The 20,034-nt window shown below is 52.2% G+C and overlaps 1 protein-coding gene across 1 annotated transcript in view; it reads left to right on the forward strand.

Annotated features, from left to right (window-relative positions):
- tmem45a (transmembrane protein 45a) overlaps nt 1-20,034 on the forward strand; it is a 79,739-nt gene that overhangs the window by 26,931 nt on the left and 32,774 nt on the right. The window contains exon 2 of the mRNA XM_041869904.2: nt 17,786-18,005. Coding sequence (XP_041725838.1) covers nt 17,804-18,005 — 202 coding nt within the window. The 5' untranslated portion in view covers nt 17,786-17,803. The remainder of the gene's footprint in view (nt 1-17,785; nt 18,006-20,034) is intronic.

Below are 20,034 nucleotides of genomic sequence, written 5' to 3' on the forward strand. Positions count from 1 at the left end.
CCTATAATGACAAAGGTAAAACAGATTTTTAGACATTTTAGCAAAATATATGTATTTTTTTAACGGAAATTCACATATACATAAGTATTCAGACCCTTTACTCAGTACTTTGTTGAAGCACCTTTGGCAGCGATTACAGCCTTGAGTCTTCTTGGGTATGACGCTACAAGCTTGGCACACCTGTATTTGGGGAGTTTCTCCCATTCTTCTTTGCAGCTCTGTCAGGTTGGATGGGGAGCGTCGCTGCACAGCTATTTTCAGGTCTCTCCAGAGATGTTAGATCGGGTTCAAGTCCGGGCTCTGGCTGGGCCACTCAAGGACATTCAGAGACTTGTCCGGAAGCCACTCCTGCATTGTCTTGGTCCTGGGCGCTCTGGAGCTGGTTTCCATCAATAATTTCTCTGTACTTTGCTCCGTTCATCTTTCCCTCGATCCTGACTAGTCTCCCTGTCCCTGCCGCTGAAAAAGGTTCTCCCATCTCCACAGAGGAACTCTGGAGCTCTTTCAGAGTGACCATCGTGTTTTTGGTCACCTCCCTGACCAAGGCCATTCTCCCCCGATTGCTCAGTTTGGCCAGTCGTATTGAAAACACAGCGGTACAAATCACCTCAAGATAAAAACATAATATTCAATATCAGTAAGACGAGTTGTAATACTTTCATCGACACGAGTTGTAACGCTGTCATCGACTACAGTTGTAACGCTGTCATCGACTACAGTTGTAACGCTGTCATCGACTACAGTTGGAACGCTTTCATCGACTACAGTTGGAACGCTGTCATCGACTACAGTTGGAACGCTGTCATCGACTACAGTTGGAACGCTGTCATCGACTACAGTTGTAACGCTGTCATCGACTACAGTTGGAACGCTGTCATCGACTACAGTTGGAACGCTGTCATCGACTACAGTTGGAACGCTGTCATCGAATACAGTTGGAACGGTTTCATCGACTACAGTTGGAACGCTGTCATCGACTACAGTTGTAACGCTGTCATCGACTACAGTTGGAACGCTGTCATCGACTACAGTTGTAACGCTGTCATCGACTACAGTTGTAACGCTGTCATCGACTACAGTTGTAACGCTGTCATCGACTACAGTTGGAACGCTGTCATCGACTACAGTTGTAACGCTGTCATCGACTACAGTTGTAACGCTGTCATCGACTACAGTTGTAACGCTGTCATCGACTACAGTTGGAACGCTGTCAACGACTACAGTTGGAACGCTGTCATCGACTACAGTTGGAACGCTGTCATCGACTACAGTTGTAACGCTGTCATCGACTACAGTTGGAACGCTGTCATCGGCAGTTGTAACGCTGTCATCGACTACAGTTGGAACGCTGTCATCGACTACAGTTGTAACGCTGTCATCGACTACAGTTGGAACGCTGTCATCGGCAGTTGTAACGCTGTCATCGACTACAGTTGGAACGCTGTCATCGACTACAGTTGGAACGCTGTCATCGGCAGTTGTAACGCTGTCATCGACTACAGTTGTAACGCTGTCATCGACTACAGTTGTAACGCTGTCATCGACTACAGTTGTAACGCTGTCATCGACTACAGTTGAAACGCTGTCATCGACTACAGTTGTAACGCTGTCATCGACTACAGTTGGAACGCTGTCATCGACTACAGTTGTAACGCTGTCATCGACTACAGTTGGAACGCTTTCATCGACTACAGTTGTAACGCTGTCATCGACTACAGTTGGAACGCTGTCATCGACTACAGTTGGAACGCTTTCATCGACTACAGTTGTAACGCTGTCATCGACTACAGTTGGAACGCTGTCATCGACTACAGTTGTAACGCTTTCATCGACTACAGTTGGAACGCTGTCATCGACTACAGTTGGAACGCTGTCATCGACTACAGTTGGAACGCTGTCATCGACTACAGTTGGAACGCTTTCATCGACTACAGTTGGAACGCTGTCATCGACTACAGTTGTAACGCTGTCATCGACTACAGTTGTAACGCTGTCATCGACTACAGTTGTAACGCTTTCATCGACTACAGTTGGAACGCTGTCATCGACTACAGTTGGAACGCTGTCATCGACTACAGTTGTAACGCTTTCATCGACTACAGTTGGAACGCTGTCATCGACTACAGTTGGAACGCTGTCATCGACTACAGTTGGAACGCTGTCATCGACTACAGTTGTAACGCTTTCATCGACTACAGTTGTAACGCTGTCATCGACTACAGTTGTAACGCTTTCATCGACTACAGTTGGAACGCTGTCATCGACTACAGTTGGAACGCTGTCATCGACTACAGTTGGAACGCTGTCATCGACTACAGTTGGAACGCTGTCATCGACTACAGTTGGAACGCTGTCATCGACTACAGTTGTAACGCTGTCATCGACTACAGTTGTAACGCTGTCATCGACTACAGTTGTAACGCTGTCATCGACTACAGTTGTAACGCTGTCATCGACTACAGTTGGAACGCTGTCATCGACTACAGTTGGAACGCTGTCATCGACTACAGTTGGAACGCTGTCATCGACTACAGTTGGAACGCTGTCATCGACTACAGTTGGAACGCTGTCATCGACTACAGTTGGAACGCTGTCATCGACTACAGTTGGAACGCTGTCATCGACTACAGTTGGAACGCTGTCATCGACTACAGTTGGAATGCTTTCATCGACAGAATTCAGTTTTTCCTCCATGTTTTCTTCTGTGTTCTGAAATGTTGTGAACTAGCATACGGAAGAACTCTGCAAAATGTGTCCTACCTGGTCGGAAAACAGTGACGAACATAACAAACACAAGTGCCCTTCTACGGGCATATGGAGGGAAGGTTTTTGAAATGTAACATCCAATGACAATGTAGACACTATAATCCAGCGGCCAATATTCTAGCCGTTTCGGGTTATACAAAATTCTCCAGACACCCAAAAGAGGCGTGACAGCAATGTGATTTTGGAGGTATATCATTTTATTATTTCATTTTTTCATTAAGCAGATACTCTTATCCAGAACGACTTACAGTAGTGATTGCATATATTTTCATACTACACTATAATCCAGTGTTCTAGCCGTACTGGTGCCCAATGTAGACACTATAATCCAGTGTTCTAGCCGTACTGGTCCCCAATGTAGACACTATAATCCAGTGTTCTAGCCGTACGGGTCCCCAATGTAGACACTATAATCCAGTGTTCTAGCCGTACTGGTGCCCAATGTAGACACTATAATCCAGTGTTCTAGCCGTACTGGTCCCCAATGTAGACACTATAATCCAGTGTTCTAGCCGTACTGGTCCCCAATGTAGACACTATAATCCAGTGTTCTAGCCGTACTGGTCCCCAATGTAGACACTATAATCCAGTGTTCTAGCCGTACTGGTGCCCAATGTAGACACTATAATCCAGTGTTCTAGCCGTACTGGTCCCCAATGTAGACACTATAATCCAGTGTTCTAGCCGTACGGGTCCCCAATGTAGACACTATAATCCAGTGTTCTAGCCGTACTGTTCCCCAATGTAGACACTATAATCCAGTGTTCTAGCCGTACTGGTCCCCAATGTAGACACTATAATCCAGTGTTCTAGCCGTACTGTTCCCCAATGTAGACACTATAATCCAGTGTTCTAGCTGTACTGGTCCCCAATGTAGACACTATAATCCAGTGTTCTAGCCGTACTGGTCCCCAATGTAGACACTATAATCCAGTGTTCTAGCCGTACTGGTGCCCAATGTAGACACTATAATCCAGTGTTCTAGCCGTACTGGTCCCCAATGTAGACACTATAATCCAGTGTTCTAGCCGTACTGGTCCCCAATGTAGACACTATAATCCAGTGTTCTAGCTGTACTGGTCCCCAATGTAGACACTATAATCCAGTGTTCTAGCCGTACTGGTCCCCAATGTAGACACTATAATCCAGTGTTCTAGCCGTACTGGTGCCCAATGTAGACACTATAATCCAGTGTTCTAGCCGTACTGGTCCCCAATGTAGACACTATAATCCAGTGTTCTAGCCGTACTGGTCCCCAATGTAGACACTATAATCCAGTGTTCTAGCCGTACGGGTCCCCAATGTAGACACTATAATCCAGTGTTCTAGCCGTACTGGTCCCCAATGTAGACACTATAATCCAGTGTTCTAGCCGTACTGGTCGCCCAATGTAGACACTATAATCCAGTGTTCTAGCCGTACTGGTCCCCAATGTAGACACTATAATCCAGTGTTCTAGCCGTACTGGTCCCCAATGTAGACACTATAATCCAGTGTTCTAGCCGTACTGGTCCCCAATGTAGACACTATAATCCAGTGTTCTAGCTGTACTGGTCCCCAATGTAGACACTATAATCCAGTGTTCTAGCCGTACGGGTCCCCAATGTAGACACTATAATCCAGTGTTCTAGCCGTACTGGTCCCCAATGTAGACACTATAATCCAGTGTTCTAGCCGTACTGGTCCCCAATGTAGACACTATAATCCAGTGTTCTAGCTGTACTGGTCCCCAATGTAGACACTATAATCCAGTGTTCTAGCCGTACTGGTCCCCAATGTAGACACTATAATCCAGTGTTCTAGCCGTACTGGTGCCCAATGTAGACACTATAATCCAGTGTTCTAGCCGTACTGGTCCCCAATGTAGACACTATAATCCAGTGTTCTAGCCGTACTGGTCCCCAATGTAGACACTATAATCCAGTGTTCTAGCCGTACGGGTCCCCAATGTAGACACTATAATCCAGTGTTCTAGCCGTACTGGTCCCCAATGTAGACACTATAATCCAGTGTTCTAGCCGTACTGGTGCCCAATGTAGACACTATAATCCAGTGTTCTAGCCGTACTGGTCCCCAATGTAGACACTATAATCCAGTGTTCTAGCCGTACTGGTCCCCAATGTAGACACTATAATCCAGTGTTCTAGCCGTACTGGTCCCCAATGTAGACACTATAATCCAGTGTTCTAGCTGTACTGGTCCCCAATGTAGACACTATAATCCAGTGTTCTAGCCGTACGGGTCCCCAATGTAGACACTATAATCCAGTGTTCTAGCCGTACTGGTCCCCAATGTAGACACTATAATCCAGTGTTCTAGCTGTACTGGTCCCCAATGTAGACACTATAATCCAGTGTTCTAGCCGTACTGGTCCCCAATGTAGACACTATAATCCAGTGTTCTAGCCGTACTGGTCCCCAATGTAGACACTATAATCCAGTGTTCTAGCTGTACTGGTCCCCAATGTAGACACTATAATCCAGTGTTCTAGCCGTACTGGTCCCCAATGTAGACACTATAATCCAGTGTTCTAGCCGTACTGGTGCCCAATGTAGACACTATAATCCAGTGTTCTAGCCGTACTGGTCCCCAATGTAGACACTATAATCCAGTGTTCTAGCCGTACTGGTCCCCAATGTAGACACTATAATCCAGTGTTCTAGCCGTACGGGTCCCCAATGTAGACACTATAATCCAGTGTTCTAGCCGTACTGGTCCCCAATGTAGACACTATAATCCAGTGTTCTAGCCGTACTGGTGCCCAATGTAGACACTATAATCCAGTGTTCTAGCCGTACTGGTCCCCAATGTAGACACTATAATCCAGTGTTCTAGCCGTACTGGTCCCCAATGTAGACACTATAATCCAGTGTTCTAGCCGTACTGGTCCCCAATGTAGACACTATAATCCAGTGTTCTAGCTGTACTGGTCCCCAATGTAGACACTATAATCCAGTGTTCTAGCCGTACGGGTCCCCAATGTAGACACTATAATCCAGTGTTCTAGCCGTACTGGTCCCCAATGTAGACACTATAATCCAGTGTTCTAGCTGTACTGGTCCCCAATGTAGACACTATAATCTAGTGTTCTAGCCGTACTGGTCCCCAATGTAGACACTATAATCCAGTGTTCTAGCCGTACTGGTGCCCAATGTAGACACTATAATCCAGTATTCTAGCCGTACTGGTCCCCAATGTAGACACTATAATCCAGTGTTCTAGCCGTACTGGTGCCCAATGTAGACACTATAATCCAGTGTTCTAGCTGTACTGGTCCCCAATGTCGACACTATAATCCAGTGTTCTAGCCGTACTGGTCCCCAATGTAGACACTATAATCCAGTGTTCTAGCCGTACTGGTCCCCAATGTAGACACTATAATCCAGTGTTCTAGCCGTACTGGTCCCCAATGTAGACACTATAATCCAGTGTTCTAGCCGTACTGGTCCCCAATGTAGACACTATAATCCAGTGTTCTAGCCGTACTGGTCCCCCGTGGGAATCAAACCCACAGCGCCATGCTCTACCAACTGAGCCACACAGGAGCTAGCTACCTATGTGACACTACCCTCTACCCAATGTCCCAGCTCAAACTGAGCCTCCACCCAGTGGCCTCCACCCAGTATCCTCTACCCAGTAGCCTCTACCCAGTAGCCTCTACCCAGTAGCCTCTACCCACTACCCTCTACCCAATGTCCCAGCTCAAACTGAGCCTCCACCCAGTAGCCTCTACCCAATGTCCCAGCTCAAACTGAGCCTCCACCCACTACCCTCTACCCAATGTCCCAGCTCAAACTGAGCCTCCACCCAGTAGTCTCTACCCAGTAGCCTCCACCCAGTAGCCTCTACACAGTAGCCTCCACCCAGTAGCCTCTACCCAGTAGCCTCTACCCAGTAGCCTCCACCCAGTAGCCTCCACCCAGTAGCCTCTACCCAGTAGCCTCTATCCAGTAGCCTCCACCCAGTAGTCTCTACCCAGTAGCCTCCACCCAGTGGCCTCCACCCAGTAGCCTCTACCCAGTAGCCTCCACTCAGTAGCCTCTACCCAGTAGCCTCTATCCAGTAGCCTCCACTCAGTAGCCTCTACCCAGTAGCCTTCACCCAGAAGCCTCTACCCAGTAGCCTCCACCCAGTAGACTCCACCCAACCCCAAGCTTAGCAACCAAGTAGCCTCTACCATGTGGGCTCCACTCAGTAGCCTCTACCCAGTAGCCTCTATCCAGTAGTCTCTACCCAGTAGCCTCCACCCAGTAGCCTCTACCCAGTAGCCTCTACCCAGTAGCCTCCACCCAGTAGTCTCTACCCAGTAGCCTCTACCCAGTAGCCTCCACCCAGTAGCCTCTACCCAGTAGCCTCTACCCAGTAGCCTCTACCCAGTAGCCTCCACCCAGTAGGCTCTACCCAGTAGCCTCTACCCAGTAGCCTCTACCCAGTAGCCTCCACCCAGTAGCCTCTACCCAGTAGCCTCTACCCAGTAGCCTCTACCCAGTAGCCTCTACCCAGTAGTCTTCACCCAGTAGACTCTACCCAGTAGCCTCTACCCAGTAGCCTCTACCCAGTAGCCTCCACCCAGTAGCCTCTACCCAGTAGCCTCTACCCAGTAGCCTCTACCCAGTAGCCTCTACCCAGTAGTCTTCACCCAGTAGCCTCCACCCAGTAGCCTCTACCCAGTAGCCTCTACCCAGTAGCCTCCACCCAGTAGTCTCTACCCAGTAGCCTCCACCCAGTAGCCTCTACCCAGTAGCCTCTACCCAGTAGCCTCTACCCAGTAGCCTCTACCCAGTAGCCTCTACCCAGTAGACTCCACCCAGTAGCCTCTACCCAGTAGTCTCCTCCCAGTAGCCTCTACCCAGTAGTCTCTACCCAGTAGCCTCCACCCAGTAGCCTCTACCCAGTAGCCTCTATCCAGTAGCCTCCACCCAGTAGGCTCTACCCAGTAGCCTCTACCCAGTAGCCTCTACCCAGTAGCCTCCACCCAGTAGCCTCTACCCAGTAGCCTCTACCCAGTAGCCTCCACCCAGTAGCCTCTACCCAGTAGCCTCTATCCAGTAGCCTCTACCCAGTAGCCTCTACCCAGTAGCCTCTATCCAGTAGCCTCCACCCAGTAGGCTCTACCCAGTAGCCTCTACCCAGTAGCCTCTACCCAGTAGCCTCCACCCAGTAGTCTCTACCCAGTAGCCTCCACCCAGTAGCCTCTACCCAGTAGCCTAAACCCAGTAGCCTCCACCCAGTAGTCTCTACCCAGTAGCCTCTATCCAGTAGCCTCTACCCAGTAGCCTCTACCCAGTAGCCTCTACCCAGTAGTCTCTACCCAGTAGCCTCTACCCAGTAGACTCCACCCAGTAGCCTCTATCCAGTAGCCTCCACCCAGTAGTCTCTACCCAGTAGCCTCCACCCAGTGGCCTCCACCCAGGAGCCTCTACCCAGTAGCCTCCACTCAGTAGCCTCTACCCAGTAGCCTCTATCCAGTAGCCTCCACTCAGTAGCCTTCACCCAACCCCAAGCTTAGCAACCAAGTAGCCTCTACCCAGTAGACTCCACCCAGTAGCCTCTATCCAGTAGCCTCTACCCAGTAGCCTCCACCCAGTAGCCTCTACCCAGTAGCCTCTACCCAGTAGCCTCCACTCAGTAGCCTCTACCCAGTAGCCTCTACCCAGTAGCCTCCACCAGTAGCCTCTACCCAGTAGCCTCCACTCAGTAGCCTTCACCCAACCCCAAGCTTAGCAACCAAGTAGCCTCTACCCAGTAGCCTCCACCCAGTAGCCTCTACCCAGTAGCCTCTATCCAGTAGCCTCTACCCAGTAGCCTCTACCCAGTAGCCTCTATCCAGTAGCCTCCACCCAGTAGGCTCTACCCAGTAGCCTCTACCCAGTAGCCTCTACCCAGTAGCCTCTACCCAGTAGCCTCTACCCAGTAGCCTCTACCCAGTAGCCTCTACCCAGTAGCCTCCACCCAGTAGCCTCTACCCAGTAGCCTCTACCCAGTAGCATCCACCCAGTAGGCTCTACCCAGTAGCCTCTACCCAGTAGCCTCTACCCAGTAGCCTCTACCCAGTAGCCTCCACCCAGTAGGCTCTACCCAGTAGCCTCTACCCAGTATCCTCTACCCAGTAGCCTCCACCCAGTAGCCTCTACCCAGTAGCCTCTACCCAGTAGCCTCCACCCAGTAGCCTCTACCCAGTAGCCTCCACCCAGTAGCCTCTACCCAGTAGCCTCTACCCAGTAGCCTCCACCCAGTAGTCTCTACCCAGTAGCCTCTATCCAGTAGCCTCTACCCAGTAGCCTCTACCCAGTAGCCTCTACCCAGTAGCCTCTACCCAGTAGACTCCACCCAGTAGCCTCTATCCAGTAGCCTCCACCCAGTAGCCTCTACCCAGTAGCCTCCACCCAGTGGCCTCCACCCAGGAGCCTCTACCCAGTAGCCTCCACTCAGTAGCCTCTACCCAGTAGCCTCTATCCAGTAGCCTCCACTCAGTAGCCTTCACCCAACCCCAAGCTTAGCAACCAAGTAGCCTCTACCCAGTAGACTCCACCCAGTAGCCTCTATCCAGTAGCCTCTACCCAGTAGCCTCCACCCAGTAGCCTCTACCCAGTAGCCTCTACCCAGTAGCCTCCACTCAGTAGCCTCTACCCAGTAGCCTCTACCCAGTAGCCTCCACTCAGTAGCCTCTACCCAGTAGCCTCCACTCAGTAGCCTTCACCCAACCCCAAGCTTAGCAACCAAGTAGCCTCTACCCAGTAGACTCCACCCAGTAGCCTCTATCCAGTAGCCTCTACCCAGTAGCCTCCACCCAGTAGCCTCTACCCAGTAGCCTCTACCCAGTAGCCTCCACTCAGTAGCCTCTACCCAGTAGCCTCTACCCAGTAGCCTCCACCCAGTAGCCTCTACCCAGTAGCCTCTATCCAGTAGCCTCTACCCAGTAGTCTCTACCCAGTAGCCTCTATCCAGTAGCCTCTACCCAGTAGCCTCTACCCAGTAGCCTCTACCCAGTAGCCTCTACCCAGTAGCCTTCACCCAGTAGCCTCCACCCAGTAGCCTCTACCCAGTAGCCTCCACCCAGTAGCCTCTACCCAGTAGCCTCCACTCAGTAGCCTCTACCCAGTAGTCTTCACCCAGTAGCCTCTACCCAGTAGCCTCCACCCAGTAGACTCCACCCAACCCCAAGCTTAGCAACCAAGTAGCCTCTACCCTGTGGGCTCCACTCAGTAGCCTCTACCCAGTAGTCTCTACCCAGTAGCCTCTACCCAGTAGCCTCCACCCAGTAGCCTCTACCCAGTAGCATCTACCCAGTAGCCTCCACCCAGTAGGGCTCTGGCCTCTACCCAGTAGCCTCTACCCAGTAGCCTCTACCCAGTAGCCTCCACCCAGTAGGCTCTACCCAGTAGCCTCTACCCAGTAGCCTCTACGAAGTAGCCTCCACCCAGTAGCCTCTACCCAGTAGCCTCTACCCAGTAGCCTCCACCCAGTAGTCTCTACCCAGTAGCCTCCACCCAGTAGCCTCTACCCAGTAGCCTCTACCCAGTAGCCTCCACCCAGTAGTCTCTACCCAGTAGCCTCTATCCAGTAGCGTCTACCCAGTAGCCTCTACCCAGTAGCCTCTACCCAGTAGCCTCTACCCAGTAGTCTCTACCCAGTAGCCTCTACCCAGTAGACTCCACCCAGTAGCCTCTATCAAGTAGCCTCCACCCAGTAGTCTCTACCCAGTGGCCTCCACCCAGGAGCCTCTACCCAGTAGCCTCCACTCAGTAGCCTCTACCCAGTAGCCTCTATCCAGTAGCCTCCACTCAGTAGCCTTCACCCAACCCCAAGCTTAGCAACCAAGTAGCCTCTACCCAGTAGACTCCACCCAGTAGCCTCTACCCAGTAGCCTCCACCCAGTAGGCTCTACCCAGTAGCCTCTACCCAGTAGCCTCTACCCAGTAGCCTCCACCCAGTAGCCTCTACCCAGTAGCCTCTACCCAGTAGCCTCCACCCAGTAGTCTCTACCCAGTAGCCTCCACCCAGTAGCCTCTACCCAGTAGCCTCTACCCAGTAGCCTCCACCCAGTAGTCTCTACCCAGTAGCCTCTATCCAGTAGCCTCTACCCAGTAGCCTCTACCCAGTAGACTCCACCCAGTAGCCTCCACCCAGTAGCCTCTACCCAGTAGCCTCCACCCAGTAGCCTCTACCCAGTAGCCTCCACTCAGTAGCCTCTACCCAGTAGTCTTCACCCAGTAGCCTCTACCCAGTAGCCTCCACCCAGTAGACTCCACCCAACCCCAAGCTTAGCAACCAAGTAGCCTCTACCCTGTGGGCTCCACTCAGTAGCCTCTACCCAGTAGACTCCACTCAGTAGCCTCTACCCAGTAGCCTCTACCCAGTAGCCTCACCCAGTGCCCCCAGTAGCCTCCACCCAGTAGCCTCTACCCAATAGCCTCTACCCAGTAGCCTCTACCCAGTAGCCTCCACCCAGTAGCCTCCACCCAGTAGTCTCTACCCAGTAGCCTCCACCCTGTAGCCTCTACCCAGTAGCCTCCACCCAGTAGCCTCCACCCAGTAGCCTCTACCCAGTAGCCTCTACCCAGTAGCCTCTATCCAGTAGCCTCTACCCAGTAGCCTCCACCCAGTAGCCTCCACCCAGTAGCCTCTACCCAGTAGCCTCCACCCAGTAGGCTCTACCCAGTAGCCTCCACCCAGTAGCCTCTACCCTGTAGCCTCTACCCAGTAGCCTCCACTCAGTAGCCTCTACCCAGTAGCCTCTACCCAGTAGCCTCCACCCAGTAGCCTCTACCCAGTAGCCTCTATCCAGTAGCCTCTATCCAGTAGCCTCTACCCAGTAGCCTCTACCCAGTAGCCTCTATCCAGTAGCCTCCACCCAGTAGGCTCTACCCAGTAGCCTCTACCCAGTAGCCTCTACCCAGTAGCCTCTACCCAGTAGCCTCTACCCAGTAGCCTCCACCCAGTAGCCTCTACCCAGTAGCCTCTACCCAGTAGCCTCCACCCAGTAGGCTCTACCCAGTAGCCTCTACCCAGTAGCCTCTACCCAGTAGCCTCTACCCAGTAGCCTCCACCCAGTAGGCTCTACCCAGTAGCCTCTACCCAGTAGCCTCTACCCAGTAGCCTCCACCCAGTAGCCTCTACCCAGTAGCCTCTACCCAGTAGCCTCCACCCAGTAGTCTCTACCCAGTAGCCTCCACCCAGTAGCCTCTACCCAGTAGCCTCTACCCAGTAGCCTCCACCCAGTAGTCTCTACCCAGTAGCCTCTATCCAGTAGCCTCTACCCAGTAGCCTCTACCCAGTAGCCTCTACCCAGTAGCCTCTACCCAGTAGCCTCTACCCAGTAGACTCCACCCAGTAGCCTCTATCCAGTAGCCTCTACTCAGTAGCCTCTACCCAGTAGCCTTCACCCAGTAGCCTCCACCCAGTAGCCTCTACCCAGTAGACTCCACTCAGTAGCCTGCAACCAAGTAGCCTCTATCCAGTGGCCTCCACTCAGTAGCCTCACCCAGCTAGCCACCCAGTAGCCTCTACCCAGTAGCCTCCACCCAGTAGCCTCTACCCAGTAGCCTCCACCCAGTAGGCTCTACCCAGTAGCCTCACCCAGTAGTCTCTCCCAGTAGCCTCTACCCAGTAGCCTCCACCCAGTAGGCTCTACCCAGTAGCCTCTACCCAGTAGCCTCCACCAGTAGCCTCCACCCAGTAGCCTCCGCCCAGTAGCCTCTACCCAGTAGCCTCCACCCAGTAGTCTCTACCCAGTAGCCTCCACCCAGTAGCCTCTACCCAGTAGCCTCTACCCAGTAGCCTCCACCCAGTAGCCTCTACCCAGTAGCCTCTATCCAGTAGCCTCTACCCAGTAGCCTCTACCCAGTAGCCTCCACCCAGTAGCCTCTACCCAGTAGCCTCTACCCAGTAGCCTCACCCAGTAGTCTCTAGCAGTAGCCTCTACCCAGTAGCCTCCACCCAGTAGCCTCTACCCAGTAGCCTCTATCCAGTAGCCTCCTACCCAGTAGCCTCTACCCAGTAGCCTCTATCCAGTAGCCTCTACCCAGTAGTCTCTACCCAGTAGCCTCTATCCAGTAGCCTCTACCCAGTAGCCTCTACCCAGTAGCCTCTACCCAGTAGCCTCTACCCAGTAGCCTTCACCCAGTAGCCTCCACCCAGTAGCCTCTACCCAGTAGCCTCCACCCAGTAGCCTCTACCCAGTAGCCTCCACTCAGTAGCCTCTACCCAGTAGTCTTCACCCAGTAGCCTCTACCAGTAGCCTCCACCCAGTAGACTCCACCCAACCCCAAGCTTAGCAACCAAGTAGCCTCTACCCTGTGGGCTCCACTCAGTAGCCTCACCCAGTAGTCTCTACCCAGTAGCCTCTACCGAGGCTCCACCCAGTAGCCTCTACCCAGTAGCCTCTACCCAGTAGCCTCCACCCAGTAGGCTCTACCCAGTAGCCTCTACCCAGTAGCCTCTACCCAGTAGCCTCCACCCAGTAGGCTCTACCCAGTAGCCTCTACCCAGTAGCCTCTACCCAGTAGCCTCCACCCAGTAGCCTCTACCCAGTAGCCTCTACCCAGTAGCCTCCACCCAGTAGTCTCTACCCAGTAGCCTCCACCCAGTAGCCTCTACCCAGTAGCCTCTACCCAGTAGCCTCCATAGTCTCTACCCAGTAGCCTCTATCCCAGTAGCCTCTACCCAGTAGCCTCTACCCAGTAGCCTCTACCCAGTAGCCTCTACCCAGTAGCCTCTACCCAGTAGCCTCTACCCAGTAGCCTCCACCCAGTAGCCTCTACCCAGTAGCCTCTACCCAGTAGTCTCTTCCCAGTAGCCTCTACCAGATAGCCTCTACCCAGTAGTCTCTACCCAGTAGCCTCCACCCAGTAGCCTCTACCCAGTAGCCTTCACCCAGTAGCCTCCACCCAGTAGCCTCTACCTAGTAGCCTCCACCCAGTAGCCTCTACCCAGTAGCCTCCACTCAGTAGCCTCTACCCAGTAGTCTTCACCCAGTAGCCTCTACCCAGTAGCCTCCACCCAGTAGACTCCACCCAACCCCAAGCTTAGCAACCAAGTAGCCTCTACCCTGTGGGCTCCACTCAGTAGCCTCTACCCAGTAGTCTCTACCCAGTAGCCTCTACCCAGTAGCCTCCACCCAGTAGCCTCTACCCAGTAGCCTCTACCCAGTAGCCTCCACCCAGTAGGCTCTACCCAGTAGCCTCTACCCAGTAGCCTCTACCCAGTAGCCTCCACCCAGTAGGCTCTACCCAGTAGCCTCTACCCAGTAGCCTCTACCCAGTAGCCTCCACCCAGTAGCCTCTACCCAGTAGCCTCTACCCAGTAGCCTCCACCCAGTAGTGCCTCCACCCAGTAGCCTCACCCAGTAGCCTCTACCCAGTAGCCTCCACCCAGTAGTCTCTACCCAGTAGCCTCTCAGTAGCCTCTACCCAGTAGCCTCTACCCAGTAGCCTCTCCCCAGTAGCCTCACCCAGTAGCCTCTACCCAGTAGCCTCCACCCAGTAGGCTCTACCCAGTAGCCTCTACCCAGTAGCCTCTACCCAGTAGTCTTCACCCAGTAGCCTCTACCCAGTAGCCTCTACCCAGTAGCCTCTACCCAGTAGCCTCTACCCAGTAGCCTCTACCCAGTAGCCTCTACCCAGTAGTCTTCACCCAGTAGCCTCCACCCAGTAGCCTCTACCCAGTAGCCTCTACCCAGTAGCCTCCACCCAGTAGTCTCTACCCAGTAGCCTCCACCCAGTAGGCTCTACCCAGTAGCCTCTACCCAGTAGCCTCTACCCAGTAGCCTCCACCCAGTAGCCTCTACCCAGTAGCCTCTACCCAGTAGCCTCTACCCAGTAGCCTCTATCCAGTAGCCTCTACCCAGTAGCCTCTACCCAGTAGCCTCTACCCAGTAGCCTCCACCCAGTAGCCTCTACCCAGTAGCCTCTACCCAGTAGCCTCTACCCAGTAGCCTCTACCCAGTAGCCTCTACCCAGTAGCCTCTACCCAGTAGTCTCTACCCAGTAGCCTCTATCCAGTAGCCTCTACCCAGTAGTCTCTACCCAGTAGCCTCTACCCAGTAGCCTCTACCCAGTAGCCTTCACCCAGTAGCCTCCACCCAGTAGCCTCTACCCAGTAGCCTCCACCCAGTAGCCTCTACCCAGTAGCCTCCACTCAGTAGCCTCTACCCAGTAGTCTTCACCCAGTAGCCTCTACCCAGTAGCCTCCACCCAGTAGACTCCACCCAACCCCAAGCTTAGCAACCAAGTAGCCTCTACCCTGTGGGCTCCACTCAGTAGCCTCTACCCAGTAGCCTCTACCCAGTAGCCTCTACCCAGTAGCCTCCACCCAGTAGCCTCTACCCAGTAGCCTCTACCCAGTAGCCTCCACCCAGTAGGCTCTACCCAGTAGCCTCTACCCAGTAGTCTCTACCCAGTAGCCTCTACCCAGTAGCCTCCACCCAGTAGGCTCTACCCAGTAGCCTCTACCCAGTAGCCTCTACCCAGTAGCCTCCACCCAGTAGCCTCTACCCAGTAGCCTCTACCCAGTAGCCTCCACCCAGTAGTCTCTACCCAGTAGCCTCCACCCAGTAGCCTCTACCCAGTAGCCTCTACCCAGTAGCCTCCACCCAGTAGTCTCTACCCAGTAGCCTCTATCCAGTAGCCTCTACCCAGTAGCTTCTACCCAGTAGCCTCTACCCAGTAGCCTCTACCCAGTAGCCTCTACCCAGTAGCCTCTATCCAGTAGCCTCTACCCAGTAGTCTCTACCCAGTAGCCTCTACCCAGTAGCCTCTACCCAGTAGCCTCTACCCAGTAGCCTCTATCCAGTAGCCTCTACCCAGTAGCCTCTACCCAGTAGCCTCTATCCAGTAGCCTCTACCCAGTAGTCTCTTCCCAGTAGCCTCTATTCATTAGCCTCTACCCAGTAGTCTCTACCCAGTAGCCTCTACCCAGTAGCCTCTACCCAGTAGCCTTCACCCAGTAGCCTCCACCCAGTAGCCTCTACCTAGTAGCCTCCACCCAGTAGCCTCTACCCAGTAGCCTCCACTCAGTAGCCTCTACCCAGTAGTCTTCACCCAGTAGCCTCTACCCAGTAGCCTCCACCCAGTAGACTCCACCCAACCCCAAGCTTAGCAACCAAGTAGCCTCTACCCTGTGGGCTCCACTCAGTAGCCTCTACCCAGTAGTCTCTACCAGTAGCCTCTACCCAGTAGCCTCCACCCAGTAGCCTCTGCACCCAGTAGCCTCTACCCAGTAGCCTCCACCCAGTAGGCTCTGCACCGTAGCCTCTACCCAGTAGCCTCTACCCAGTAGCCTCCACCCAGTAGGCTCTACCCAGTAGCCTCTACCCAGTAGCCTCTACCCAGTAGCCTCCACCCAGTAGCCTCTACCCAGTAGCCTCTACCCAGTAGCCTCCACCCAGTAGTCTCTACCCAGTAGCCTCCACCCAGTAGCCTCTACCCAGTAGCCTCTACCCAGTAGCCTCCACCCAGTAGTCTCTACCCAGTAGCCTCTATCCAGTAGCCTCTACCCAGTAGCCTCTACCCAGTAGCCTCTACCCAGTAGCCTCTACCCAGTAGCCTCTACCCAGTAGACTCCACCCATTAGCCTCTATCCAGTAGCCTCCACCCAGTAGTCTCTACCCAGTAGCCTCCACCCAGTGGCCTCCACCCAGGAGCCTCTACCCAGTAGCCTCCACTCAGTAGCCTCTACCCAGTAGCCTCCACCCAGTAGCCTCTACCCAGTAGCCTCTATCCAGTAGCCTCTACCCAGTAGCCTCTACCCAGTAGCCTCTATCCAGTAGCCTCTACCCAGTATTCTCTACCCAGTAGCCTCTATCCAGTAGCCTCTACCCAGTAGCCTCTACCCAGTAGCCTCTACCCAGTAGCCTTCACCCAGTAGCCTCCACCCAGTAGCCTCTACCCAGTAGCCTCCACCCAGTAGCCTCTACCCAGTAGCCTCCACTCAGTAGCCTCTACCCAGTAGTCTTCACCCAGTAGCCTCTACCCAGTAGCCTCCACCCAGTAGACTCCACCCAACCCCAAGCTTAGCAACCAAGTAGCCTCTACCCTGTGGGCTCCACTCAGTAGCCTCTACCCAGTAGACTCCACTCAGTAGCCTCTACCCAGTAGCCTCTACCCAGTAGCCTCTACCCAGTAGCCTCTACCCAGTAGCCTCCACCCAGTAGCCTCTACCCAGTAGCCTCTACCCAGTAGCCTCCACCCAGTAGCCTCCACCCAGTAGGCTCTACCCAGTAGCCTCTACCCAGTAGCCTCTACCCAGTAGTCTCCACCCAGTAGCCTCTACCCAGTAGCCTCTACCCAGTAGCCTCCACCCAGTAGTCTCTACCCAGTAGCCTCCACCCAGTAGCCTCTACCCAGTAGCCTCCACCCAGTAGCCTCCACCCAGTAGCCTCTACCCAGTAGCCTCCACCCAGTAGCCTCTACCCAGTAGCCTCTACCCAGTAGCCTCTACCCAGTAGCCTCCACCCAGTAGCCTCTACCCAGTAGCCTCTACCCAGTAGGCTCTACCCAGTAGCCTCTACCCAGTAGTCTTCACCCAGTAGCCTCTACCCAGTAGCCTCTACCCAGTAGACTCCACCCAACCCCAAGCTTAGCCACCAAGTAGCCTCCACCCTACCTACCCAGATTGAGCCTCCACCCAACCAGAAGTGAGCCAGCTTCGAAGCTTCTCTGTTTTCTCACCTGCCCAGGTGCAGATGAGAGATTTGGGGGCTTAACAGAGAGCTGTTTGGTTCTGGTCTCCTTTAACAGAGAGCTGTTTGGTTCTGGTCTCCTGACTGTTCGGTATTTCCCATTATGGACATGCTTGGATGCTCAGGAGAAGGAGAAGCATGCTTGGATGTCTTTCTTCTACCACACAAACGATTCTCAACAGTAACTGAATGAGTGGTCGTACTGGTAATACCAATGTCTGTCACCACATTTCTTGTTGCTCAATTTAAGAATAAGATATTTTTCTCTTCACCAGATATCAGACTCTTCTGACAGTATCTGAGTTGTGACATCATCCGTCCCCTCTCTCTGTGTTCCAGGTATTCCAGTGAAGGATTATGGGTAGTTTTAAGGGCCATGCGTTGCCGGGTAGTTTCTTCCTGATCGCGGGCCTGTGGTGGGCGGGAAAGTACTCTCTATGGTACGCCACCCGCAGGAACAAGAGTCTGGGCTCCACCTCCACCCGCCTGGCCAGCCGATCCACACAGCGCCGCCTGGAAGTCATCGAGGGATCCGTCACCCTTTTCTTCTCTGTGGTTGGTGAGCATCAACACCCTGAGCATCCACATGATAGATGTTTTTTTTATCGCTTTGGTTCAATTTTCACAACTCTTAGTACAAAACTCAAAACAGATCATCAAAAAGGCAGTTGTTTCAAAACTCAAAGCACATTTAAAGGCAATGCTACCAAATACTAATTGAGTGTATGTAAACTTCTGACCCACTGGGAATGTGATGAAAGAATTAAAAGCTGAAATAAATCATTCTCTCTACTATTATTTTGACATTTCACATTCTTAAAATAAAGTGGTGATCCTATCTGACCTAAGACAGGGAAGTTTTACTAGGATTAAATGTCAGGAATTATGAAAAACTGAGTTTAAATGTATTTGGCTAAGGTGTATGTAAACTTCCGACTTCAACTGTATACTCCAATGTACTACTATAATGATGGCTATTATGATTTTACTTCAGAATAAGTTACAAAAATAAATCTCTATGTAACAAATCAAATCACTTTACTAAAATTGCATTGGGCAATACAGTACTGTGAAACTGTAATATATGCCATTTACATAGCAGAAACTTTATCCAAAATGACAACAGTCCACACATTTTGGTATGTGACCCCAAGGAGGGGAGGGGGGTTCTCCCGGCGCTGCTGACGGCTATTTTGCTCATACAGGAGTAGTAAAGGCCCAGTGCACTACTTTTGTGAAGAAAGAAATGCATTTAAAAAATATACATATTTCTTTATATATACAGCGCATTCGGAAAGTATTCAGACCCCTTGACTTTTCCCACATTTTGTTACGTTTAAGCCTTATTCTAAAATTTATTAAATTGTTATTTTTCTCTCATCAATCTGCACACAATACTCCAGAATCACAAAGCAAAAACAGGTTTTTAGACATTTGTGCAAATTTATTAAAAATGAAAAACGTAAATATCACATTTACATAAGTATTCAGACCTTTTACTCAGTACTTTGTTGAAGAACCTTTTGGCAACGATTACAGCCTCGAGTCTTCTTGGGTATGATGCTACAAGCTTGGCACACCTGTATTTGGGGAGTTTCTCCCATTCTTCTCTGCAGATCCTCTCAAGCTCTGTCAGGTTGGATGGGGAGCGTTGCTGCACAGCTATTTTCAGGTCTCTCCAGAGATGTTCGATTGGGTTCAAGTCCGGACTCTGGCTGGGCCACTCAAGGACATTCAGAGACTTGTCTCGAAGCCACTCCTGCATTGTCTTGGCTGTGTGCTTAGGGTTGTTGTCCTGTTGGAAGGTGAACCTTCGCCCCAGTCTGAGGTCCTGAGCGCTCTGGAGCAGGTTTTCATCAAGGATCTCTCTGTACTTTGCTCCTTTCATCTTTGCCTCGATCCTGAATAGTCTCCCAGTCCATGCCGCTGAAAAACATCCCCACAGCATGATGCTGCCACCACCATGCTTCACCGTAGGGATGGTGCCAGGTTTCCTCCAGATGTGACGCTTTGCATTCAGGTCAAAGAGTTCAATCTTGGTTTCATCAGACCAGGGAATCTTGTTTCTCATGGTCTGAGTCCTTTAGGTGCCTTTTGGGAAACTCCAAGTGGGCTGTCATGTGCCTTTTACTGAGGAGCGGCTTCTGTCTTGCCACTCTACCATAAAGGCCTGATTGGTGGAGTGCTGCAGAGATGGTTGTCCTGGAAGGTACTCCCATCTCCACAGAGGAACTCTGGATGTCTATCAGAGTGACCATCGGGTTCTTGGTCACCTCCCTGACCAAGGCCCTTCTCCCCCGATTGCTCAGTTTGGCCGGGCGGCCAGCTCTAGGAAGAGTCTTGGTGGTTCCAAACTTCTTCCATTTAAGAATGATGGAGGCCACTGTGTTATTGGGGACCTTCAATGGTGCAGACATTTTTTGGTACCCTTCCCCAGATCTGTGCCTTGACACAATCCTGTCTCAGCGCTCATGGCTCTCGACCCCATGGCTTGGTTTTTGCTCTGACATGCACTGTCAACTGTGGGACCTTATATAGACATGTGTGTGCCTTTCCAAATCATGTCCAATCAATTTAATTTACCACAG

Source organism: Coregonus clupeaformis, unplaced genomic scaffold (assembly GCF_020615455.1).
Source record: "Coregonus clupeaformis isolate EN_2021a unplaced genomic scaffold, ASM2061545v1 scaf0846, whole genome shotgun sequence".
NCBI classification, from domain to species: domain Eukaryota; kingdom Metazoa; phylum Chordata; class Actinopteri; order Salmoniformes; family Salmonidae; genus Coregonus; species Coregonus clupeaformis.